The 11659-nt window shown below is 33.3% G+C and overlaps 1 protein-coding gene across 1 annotated transcript; it reads right to left on the bottom strand.

The window, feature by feature from the left end:
* Window positions 1-915: 915 nt before the first annotated feature.
* LOC114262984 (kirola) lies at window positions 916-7882 on the bottom strand. Its single transcript, XM_028203444.2, has 2 exons — window positions 7623-7882; window positions 916-1239 (listed from the first exon to the last, which is right to left on the bottom strand). Exons 1-2 carry the CDS (start codon window positions 7807-7809, stop codon window positions 974-976), a joined length of 453 nt encoding a protein of 150 aa, XP_028059245.1. The 5' UTR covers window positions 7810-7882; the 3' UTR covers window positions 916-973.
* Between the last annotated feature and the right edge of the window lie 3777 nt (window positions 7883-11659).

Genomic DNA, 11659 nt, shown 5'->3' with positions numbered 1-11659 from the left:
ACTGGAGTCAGGGGTTCGATCCCCGTCAGGCTGGGTTCAAATTGCCATCCCTATTTCCACTCTACTTTCTTTCTTCTTCTTTTTTTTTAATTAAAGAAAAAAACTGTTATGTCATCTATTAGGTAAATAGATTATGTGCAAACAACACAATTATAGAATTATTTAATGAGTTCTCAGTAATTATGCTAACTCAAACAATCAATTGGTTTACACCCCAATAAAAACTTTATTGATCCCATTCAAAGTTGTGGTCTTCTGTATTTTGTATCAATAAAATTTTGTTTTTTTGTTGACATACATTCAAAGTGTGTGAAAAAAATCAAATGTAATATATCATGTTTGGTTTCAAGAGAAATAATTAAAGATGGTAAGAATGCATATTCAATATGTTTAATAAAATATATGACTTTGTGACCCAGTGACATGAAGACAACAGTTAGATACTTGCAAATGAAAAGTTGAGAGTTCAACTCTTATTAAGAGCTAATTTAATAATTAATAATTGATTTTTACCGATAAAGAAAAGAAAAAAGATTGTAAATACACATATATATGTCTATTTTTGCATGAGAGATTAACAAAGAGAGATAGAGAGAATTCTACTAATAAAAACTTCATCACCATGAAAATTAACAAATAAATTACAATATTAACTGATACAAAAGTAGCCACAAAATAGATATTTATGTAAATTGTTACCAGTCAATTCATTTAAAAACTTAAGTTATTGAAGAGGGCATTCTAACTTATGCTTATCCCTCTGTAACTTAAGCTATTAAATATTAGGAACTAAATACACGATATTCGTGAATTGATAATACCCTCTGCAACTTAAGCTATTAGAGAAAAGAGTTAACTTATTTATATACTTGTTTATTTATTTTGTCTTACACACTTACTTAGAAGCTTCACCACACTGCAATTATTAGATGATAAGATTGACATTTGACACACACACACCCGAAGGTGTCTATTACTTGAGATGGTGAGTCTCAATATCTTTGGTGACATTGATGAGGAAATCCATCAACGTATTTGGATCTTCAACATTCTCGCTCTTCTTCTCATACTCAAAAGTCCAGGTCACCAAGTTGTTTTCGCCCTTCGCATCGACATGGACAGTGCCTTTGAATGCCTTGTACAGCTCTGTGAGATCTCCATCAATAACCTTGAACGTCGCTGACTTGTTTTCCTCATCTATTGCTTCGACAACCTCCTTGGCAACCTTCTTTTTCCTATCTACACCATCATCCAAAAATTTACCCGGTTCAAGAAATAGATTAAGGTGTTGTTTGGAAACAAATTATTTTTCTAATTTTTTAATTTTTTTGATTAAAATATGAGATTAAAAAAATTAATATATTTGGAATAATTTTTTAGTTTTGTACGAAAAGATGTGCAAAAAATAGAAAAAAAACAAATAGAATCTTTGACTTTTTAATATAGATCGTCAGTTTTTTAATTTTTTTAGTACATTTTTTACTTTTAAGCTAAAACAATAAATTGCCAAACAAGGCCTAAATGTGAGATTTTTTATTTTTATTATTGTTTTATTTTTTTATTTTTAATAATCCTAACTATATCTACCTCTCTGTAACTAACTATATCTAAATGTCTAAGCTAACCAATTCCACTAGTTCTGTTTTCATTAGTATAAGGACTACTGCTGTTGTTGTGAGCTTGGGCTGGAGGGCTGCTCTGCAATCTGTTTGTGAGCTGTAGAGGGAGCTCTGGAACTTACACTTTTATCATTCCCCTGCAAACAGATGGGGCGTGGAAGCACCAGAAGTTTGGCTTTGAGATAGTGAAATCTGGCTGAAGTTAAAGGTTTAGTGAAGATATCAGCGACCTGGTCAGAGGTAGGAATGTAAGCAAGAGAAAGGTGCTTGGAAGCAACACGCTCACGAATAAAATGACAGTCCACTTCGATATGCTTCGAACGGGAGTGGAAAACAGGGTTAGAAGCCAAGGCCATGGCAGAAATGTTATCACACCAAAGGACAGGAGGTGTAGAAGAAGAAATACAAAGATCCTTGAGCAGTTGTTGTATCCAAACAAGTTCAGCAGTGGTGGAAGCCATGGACCGATATTCAGCCTCAGTAGATGAGCGAGAAACTGTTGGCTGCTTTTTAGTAGACCAAGAGATGAGGTTGGGTCCTAAAAACACACAAAACCCAGAAGTAGACCTGCGATCGAGAGAATCTCCAGCCCAATTAGCATCGGTAAAGGCATGAAGAGTAAAGGGCCCAGGAGTAAAGCGAAGACCATGAGTGAGGGTGCCTTTCACATAGCGAAGAATGCGTTTAACCAGGGCAAAATGCGCAATGGTGGGTGCATGCATATGCTGGCAAGCATGATTGACGGCCAATGAAATGTCTGGGCGAGTGATGGTCAAGTACTGAAGAGCACCAACTAGACTCCTGTAAAGCTGAGGCTGAGAGTAAGGGAGATCATCGGAAGTGGAGGAGGAAGGCTTAATGGCCATAGGTGTTGAACAAGGTTTACACTCTAGCATGCCAGCTTTATGAAGTAAGTCAGTAGCATATTTCGGCTGAGAAAGAAAGTAACCCGGAGAGGTGGAAAGAACTGAAATTCCAAGAAAATAGGAGATATCACCGAGCTCCTTCATGGAAAAAGCAACATGCATGTGATGGAGCAAAGACTGAATAACAGAAGAATCACTACCAGTAACTAAAATGTCATCCACATAGATAAGCAAGATGGTGAGATGAGCAGAAGTCTGGCGGATGAACAGAGAGGAGTCGGAGTGACTGTGATGAAACCCTTGAGTAATGAGAAAGGATGAAAAAGTTGAATACCAAGCTCGAGGAGCTTGTTTGAGTCCATACAAGGCTTTTTGAAGTTTGCAGACATGTGTAGGAGAAGAGGCATTAATGAAACCTGGAGGCTGGGTCATGTAAACTTCTTCATCCAATTTGCCATGGAGAAAAGCATTTGAAATGTCTAACTGCTTGAGAACCCAATTCCGCTGCAACACAAGGCATAATAAGATCCGAATGGTTGGTTGCTTAGCGACAGGACTGAAGGTGTCCTGATAATCAACACCTTCTTGCTGGAGGTAGCCCTTGGCGACCAAACGAGCCTTGTATCGAGCGATAGTGCCATCAGAATTTTTCTTAATCCGGAAAACCCATTTGCAACCAATTGCGGTTTTATTAGAAGGTAAGGGAACTAAAGTCCAAGTGCGTTGCTGCTGAAGGGCCTGAAATTCATCATTCATGGCGGCAGTCCAAAGGGGAGACAATAAAGCCTGATGAGTAGAGAGAGGCTCAGTAGTAGAGAGATCAAGAGAAGAGGAGGTAGTAAGGTGACAAGCTTTGGACCGAGTGACCATGGGGTGAGTATTGAGAGGAGCAGCAGGTGAAGAAAGAGGAAGATGAATAGCAATGGAATCAATGGGAATAGGAGAAGAATGGAGAGAAGAGGAAATAAGAGGAGAAGCATGAGTAGGCACAGAAACAGAAGAAGAGGATGGGAGTGAAACAGTGGGAGTGAAAGTAGGAGGAGGAATAGAGAATGAAGGAACTGAAACAGAGGAAATAGGAGAAGAAGTAGGAGAAGAAGCAATAGGAGCAGAAGAAATAGAACCAGGAGAAAAGAAAGATTGAAGGGAAGGCAAGCTAGAAGAAGTGGAGGAAAGAGCAGTGAATGGAAAATAGGATTCATTAAAAGTGACATGTCTGGAGATATAGATCTTGCCTGAGATAGGGTCCAAACACCGGTAACCTTTGATAGTAGAGTGGTAGCCTAGAAACACACATGGGGTGGATCTAGGGGCCAATTTGTGAGCTACATAAGGCCGAAGCCATGGAAAACACTGACAACCAAAAACTTTAAGGAATGTATAATCAGGTAAAGTGTGAAAGAGTAATTCAAATGGAGATTTATGACCAAGGGACAAACTAGGCAACCTGTTAATGAGAAAAACTGCAGTAGCCATAGCTTCAAACCAAAATTGAAGAGGAACAGAGGACTGATATAACAAAGCAATGGCAGTTTCAGTAATGTGTTGATGCTTGCGCTCAGCCACTCCGTTTTGTTCAGGAGTATAAGAACAGGTAAGATGATGAAGAATGCCATTAGTAACAAGATAATCATGCATTTGTTTATTAACAAACTCAGTGCCATTATCTGTTCGTAAAATTTTTAATGAAGTAGAAAACTGATTTTCAGCATAAGTTTTGAAGTGTAAGAAAGTGGAGAATACTTCACTTTTAGCATGAAGAGGATAGATCCATGTAAATTTGGTAAAGTCATCCACAAACAACAAGTAGTATTTGTAACTAGTAGATGATGAATTAAAAGGTCCCCATACATCACAGTGAACAAGGGAAAATGGTTGGCTAGCAGCAGTACTAGACAATTTAAAAGGTAACTTGTGAACTTTAGCAACATTACATGGAGTACAAACAAAGTTCCTGGACTCTTTATTTCGAAAAACATGAGGTAGATGCTTAGCAATATGATGAAATTTCAAAGGAGATGGATGACCAAGTCTCTGATGCCAAACTGGTAGAGAGACTTGTGACTGAGTAATATGAGCCTGAGAGAAAGAGGAAGATGGTGATACACCAAAATGATATAAGCCATTCACTGCAGGTCCTTTATGAAGAATTTTTCTCGTATGTTTGTCCTGAATAAAATATGAATCAGCATCAAAAGTAACTGAACAATTATTGTCTTTGGCCAATTGATGAACAGATAGTAAATTGGAAGAAATATGTGGTGAATGAAGAAGATGATTGAGACGAAAAGAGCAGTGAGGAGTAGGTAATAAACCCTTACCAATGTGCTGGATTGGAACAGTTTGACCATTACCTACAGTGACTTGATCTGGACCTTGATATGGTTGATACAGATGAAGATTTGTGAGATCATTAGTGATGTGGTTTGTAGCTGCAGAATCAATGTACCAAGGAGTAGACGAAGCAGAGGAGGAAGTGGTTGGTGCACTGGTAACAGAATATGCGTGTGGTTGAGACATACCGTGAGGGGAAGATTGAGAGGAAGAATTGGAATTTTGAGGCTGAAAGTTAGGATCCATTCTCCACCAACAGTCAAAGGCACTATGATTGTAACCTCCACAGATCTGACAACCACTGTTGTTGGTGGAAATAGACCGTCCCCTGTGAGGCTTATAAAACCGTCCGCCTCTGTTTCGTCCTCCTCTATAACCACGAAATTGACCTCGACCTCTGTAACTAGAAGGATTGGTAAAATGTGATTTTGCATATTGAGGAGAGGACTGTGAAATCTCAGAACCTTTGGTTGCAGCATAAGCTACTGGAGAAGCAGAAACAACAAGTCTGGCCTTGTTTTCAACATGAATTTCTTCAGAACACAAGAGGGAACACAGATCATCCATTGTAATGGATTCCACTCGAGCACGTATGGTTGTTTTAAGTGCATCATACTCTTCTGGTAAGCCATTCAGAGTTAAGAGGACAAGATCTTCATCGTCAATTGTTGATGAAGCAAGCCGAAGCTGGTCTGAAATCTCTTTGATTTGAGTCAGGTATTCAGTCATGGTGAATCCTTTTTTCGTAACAGACTGCAATTTATTCTTTAATTGATGAATATGCGAACGAGAGAGAGATGTGTATCGCTTTTCCAGAGCATGCCAAACTTCAAAGCAGTGTTGATATTGAATCACTGAAGCATATACAGGTGATGACAGTGTAGCAGTGAGAAAACTGAGTAGATGAGCATCCATTGTCTTCCATTGAAGAAATTCTGGATTAGCTTCAGTTTTTCCAGATGAATCAAGAACTTTAGAGTTTGGACAAGCTTTCAGTCCAAGAACAAACTCAAGAAGATCAGTTGCTCTTAAGATATTTTGAACTTGATTTTTCCAAATCAGAAAATTTGCAGAATCTAACTTTACAGTTACGAAGGAATTGAAATTTGAAAGTAGAAGAGAAAGGTTCTGTGGAATGGAGGAAGAATTTGCCATTGAAGCACTTTGAGGCTCGTGAGAGCTCAAGGCTCTGATACCATGAAAAGAAACAGAATGATCTCAATTTCATACAATAACAACTTGATTACAAGGATTTATACAAGTGGGTAAGAGTTTGTTATAACAAACTCTTAACTAACTATATCTACCTCTCTGTAACTAACTATATCTAAATGTCTAAGCTAACCAATTCCACTAGTTCTGTTTTCATTAGTATAAGGACTACTGCTGTTGTTGTGAGCTTGGGCTGGAGGGCTGCTCTGCAATCTGTTTGTGAGCTGTAGAGGGAGCTCTGGAACTTACACTTTTATCAGTTTTGTATTATTAGCAATTTATGTGAATATGAGTAATTGATTTTTTTTTTTTAAATGATCAATGAAACAACATATATATTTCTACGATTTTAAATAACTATCGGGATATGAATTGATTTGCTCATAAATCAATCATTATCAAACATTGTTAACCTATATATAAATAACAATATTAAAATCCAAAATCTTAATATGTAACTGATGTTACAATACAAAACAACTGATATTTAAAACTTAAGTAAGAATTATATGATTGACACCTAAGAATGAGATTGTATAAGAGAGATGATGAGTACACCATTAGATTCACAAGATCATGGTCTAAAAGAACACAAAATGCTGGTTCATATATAAATTCATTTTTTTCATTATAGTTCCATGAGATGACAGTGCCAACATGTCCCCGATCACCTTCATGCAAATCAACACCATGTCACCAGGGGACATGGTGGAGATATGGTGTGGTTCGTGTCTAAACAGTTCATGGAACAAATCACCATCAGACTTTATCTATAACTGGAAATTTGAAACGTATCAATTCTTTATCATCTTCTTTTTATTTCTTTTTCTCTTTCTATTTCCTACGTCAAATCCTCCAATCAAACACAACCTAAGTTTCATTCCCCATCAATGATTGGGCTGGCCTTTTGAGTCGGTTGAGTCTAACCTAATTTCGACTATCGCAGTCCAATCCATTCATCACCGAGTAGATTAAAACCTCCTTTAGAAACAAGCTATTTTAGTAATTTTTTAATTTTTTATGAAAAAATGTACAGAAAAATAGAGAGAGCGATGTGGCAAGTTATAATAACTTTTTGACTAAAACTGAAGGTTGTCAAACAAGGCCTAAACCTACCAATCAGTAGATTATGGACTAAGGCACTTAGAGACCAGGACCTGAACTTTATTATTGACAACAAATTCGTTCTTTATCTATTTTCACGTAGGTTCTAATAAGTAAATTTATTACTCAATAGATTCTACGATAATTGATGACGTTTTTTTACAAAATATTATTAAAAAAACGTCACTAACTATTAATTTTTAGTGACAATTTAAAAATTGTCACAAAAATATCATTAATTATAAGTTTTTGCGATAATTTAAAAAATCGTTACAAAAAAAAAAATTTACTAATTTTCAACTTTTAGCAATAATTTAAAAAATTCATCACAGAAAACGTCATTTATTGTAAATTTTAGCGACAATTTATAAAAATCGTAATTGTAAGTTTCCACTTATCTTTGGTATAAGAAGAAAAAAAAAAAAAAAAGACAGAGACAAACAGAAAGGCATTAAATTAGGGTTAATTGGTATTGGTGCAGGCTTACCATGAGTATAGTTCCAAGAAATGACAGAGCCGACATGTCCCCAATCACCTTCATGCAAATCAACGCCATGTATGTTACCAGGGGACATGGTGGAGATATGGTGTGGTTTGTCTCTAAAGAGTTCATGGAACACATCACCATCAGACTTGATCTCTACTTGCCTTACCAACTTACCAGTTAGACCCATCTCAACAATCACCCTCCCCACAAACAAACCCAAAGTATTATCAAACAATGGATGATAGAACTGAAGGCAAGAGTTGGAGAAAAATACATGGCTCTTGAGCCTTTATATAGTGGAAAAGCTGTGAGTTGGTTTAGAGGGTAGGTATGTCATTAATTGGTCCTTGTATTTGTCCATAAACATGTCACACAATGGCTTCTTTAGACTATATTTTATTGTGGAATTATTTTTTCAGTGGTTAAATACGATGGATGATTAATAAGATTGTGGGATATAGGTTACATTAAGGAATTAGATGAGAAGAATAATTAAATATACGATATGATTGTAGATAAAATTATAAGTGATAAGTTATGCCATGTGATAATAAATTGAATAAATCATTAGATGGAAGGAATAAAATATTTTTGATTGTGATGAAATAAAAATATTTTAATATTTTTTTCCCTTCAAGAATAACAATTATCTGAAGAGGTATAATCGTTATAATACTTTCCTAAATTTTTTTTTATCTCCAATCCTATTCTTCTTATCCCACACTCAAATATCGAATTAAAAATCCAATGAACCCCACATATTCACTCCACTTTCAATCCCCTTCTTAATATCCCAAACAAATGTGTTCTTAACATATAAAGTTTATAATACATGGGACTTAATTGTTTCCCGTTGGTCAAGATCGTCTAGTTCAGTCTATTGTGGGTTCATTTAGTGCTTATCTATTATATAAGGAAAAGAGTCTTTTTAACACACAAACCTTATGGGAGCTCTATTATTTCAATCATAATTCCTTAATTTTCTGATAAAAAAAAAAAAAAAACTTTCCCGCCCTTTGATTTAAATAATATATAGATATTAACCTAACTCTCATCACCCCATCACAGCAGCCTAAACTTTGGAAGAGAGAGAATAACCTAAACCTAACATAGTTGCATAAACCTTTGGGAGAGAGAGAATAACCTAAACCTAATGCAGCAGCCTAAGCCTAAACCTATCACAGCAGCCTAATCCTTACGCAGTGGCAGCAACCTACGCAGCAATTTTGGAGAGAGATTAAGACAGAATCTTGGAAGGAAAACATTTCAAAATCTGTAAGTAAATCATTTATTTTTTAATATGGTGATTATATTTTTAAATTGATTAAGAATGATTGTATTCATTAAGTTCATATAAACTATTAACTAGTGATGATTAAGAATGATTGTATTCATTAAGTTCACATAAAGTATTAACTATTGATGATGATTGGACTGTATTTTGTGAGTGTGATTGGACTTAATTTATTTTTCAATACGGTGATTGTATTTTTAATCTATGTTTTTTTTGAAAAAAAATAAAAATTGATTGTATTCATTATATTCACATAAAGTACGCAATATTGATGATGATGATTGTGATTTTTTACATTCCATTTAATCTGTGTTTTTTGAAAGAAAAAAAAAATAGTGTCTTCATGTTTTTTTGATTGTATTTTTAATATAAGTTTTTTCAAAATAAAAATAAAAAATTAGATTGCATTCATTAGGCTCACATAAAGTACCCACTATTAATGATGATTAGATTGTATTTTGTGATTGTGATTGAACTTAATTTAATTTTTAATACGGTAATTATATTTTGAATTTATCTTTTTTGAAAAAAAAAAATTGGATTGTATTAATTAGGTTCACATAAAATACCCACCATTGATGATGATGATTACATTGTATTTTCTAATTGCATTTTTTAACTCACTGTATTTATTTATTTTTTAAATGATTGTGTTTTTTAACTATTAATTAACTTAATTCATGATTGGGTGTATTATTTTTATTTATTTATTTATTTATTTTGGATACAATGTTAACATTGTGGTCAAAGACAATACTAGTTCAATCTCATTATTTAAGATAAACGGACAAAGTATATCTTGTGATGTCAACCATCATATTTGAAGAATATAAAATCAAAGGTACAAAGCTATACAGTTTATTATAAATAAATTATTCTTACCTTTTCAAACACAATATTATAATTTCAAAATTTTACAAGATACTGGAGTTAGAATAATTAGAGATTATATTGCGTCATACCAAGATCGTGCCTATACATTTATCATACATGTACCAACAATGCAACGTCAATTAGATTGTGTACTGTGCGTGACCTTTGTTTTAAATATGCTAGTATCAATAATTTGAATTGTTTATTTTGTAAAACTTGTTGAGCTCATGATTATCCATGCCAAAAAAAATTAAATTGATTGGATATTAGAAGTCATTTGATCTTATCACATTTGTTTGAAAAATAATTAATAAAAAAAGTATGATTTTGAAGTAGATCATCTATTTTTTAAGCAAATGTAATCTGATTAAGTGATTATCGATATTTGATTAATTTGATCTCTAACATGGATGATCTTCTAAGCAAACTATATAAAATAATTCGAATCATTAAAATAAGGGCTTTTTATTGATAAATCTCATTTAGAAGTGTTTTAACACAAAAGTCTATGAAGAAATTTTTTAACCTACTTAGTCTTATGTATTTATACTTTTATTCTATAAAGTCATTTTTCTTGATTTATATTATTTTCTTAGACTCTTATACTCTTATATTTAATATTGATATTTAATGTTGGGGAAGGAGAGAGAAAGGAAAGGATCAAGGCATAGAAAATTTCATACACAAATTAAATAATATTGATGTTATTATTTTATATTATTGTATAATGTGAATATATTTTGAATTGACAACACATTAAAAATAATGTGAACATTCTTTCTCATCTGATGTGAATATATTTTTAATTGGCAACACATTAAAAATAATGTGAATATCTTGTCTCATCTGATGTGAAGTTCACAACGTCTTTCCAAAAAATTCTCTTTCATCTAATATAGTGATGTGAACGTTCATAACATGTGAACTTTCTTATTTTTAATTGACAACACATTAAAATAACGTTAATTATATTTTTAATTGACAACACATTCTAATTCACAACATGTAGTGATGTGAACATTCATAACATGTAAACATTCTCTCTCATCTAATATAGTGATGTGAACGTTCACATTCGTATGTTTTAATATGAATATCACATCATGTAATTAACAACACAATGACAAAAATTTATTTCAAATTAATGTGAATATAATGATGTGAATATTCATTACAATTGTATGATGTGAATATTCACATCATTTAATTGACATCACAATGACAAAAATTCATTTCAAATTAATATGAATATAATGATAGTCAACATATATTGATGCATAGAAACTACCAAAATATAATGACAATCAACATTAAATATCAACATTAATAGGGGTAGAAGAGATTGAGGGTGTTTTGGTTTTTTTACCTCAAAAAAGACCTAATGAAATAGTCAAAAATAATATGAATTAGATGAAATAAAACTCATAAAAAAATATTTATCAAAAAAACTCCCTTAAAATAAACCCTAAATGAGCTTACAGTAGACCAAATTGGATTGTCCAGACCAATAAGAGGCAATCCAAACCCTTTACAATATATATAGAGCATGAGCGACTGTAATTGGAAGTTTGTGTGAGAGACTCCACCTTAATTTTTTTATATATATTTTGATAACTTATTAACCAGCCCAATAGAAAGACTAATTTGGGTGACTATTCCAATCATCCACAGGCAAGAGATCCAATTAAAATATAGACAAAGTCTCGTATAGATTGACGTAAAAAAATTATGCATCTAGAAGGTTTCGAACCTCAGACTTCAGAGAAAACATAACCTCAAAATATTTGGAAAATTACAAATTAATATACTTTCTTAAATTAATTACAGATTTATAAAAAAAAATTATAACTTTAATTATTAAAGTTTGTCA

The sequence above is a fragment of the Camellia sinensis genome, chromosome 5, assembly GCF_055761805.1.
Source record: "Camellia sinensis isolate YWXY chromosome 5, ASM5576180v1, whole genome shotgun sequence".
NCBI classification, from domain to species: Eukaryota; Viridiplantae; Streptophyta; class Magnoliopsida; order Ericales; family Theaceae; genus Camellia; species Camellia sinensis.
Note: the sequence above shows the minus strand (reverse complement) of the source record. Positions and strands in the feature narration are given on the sequence as shown.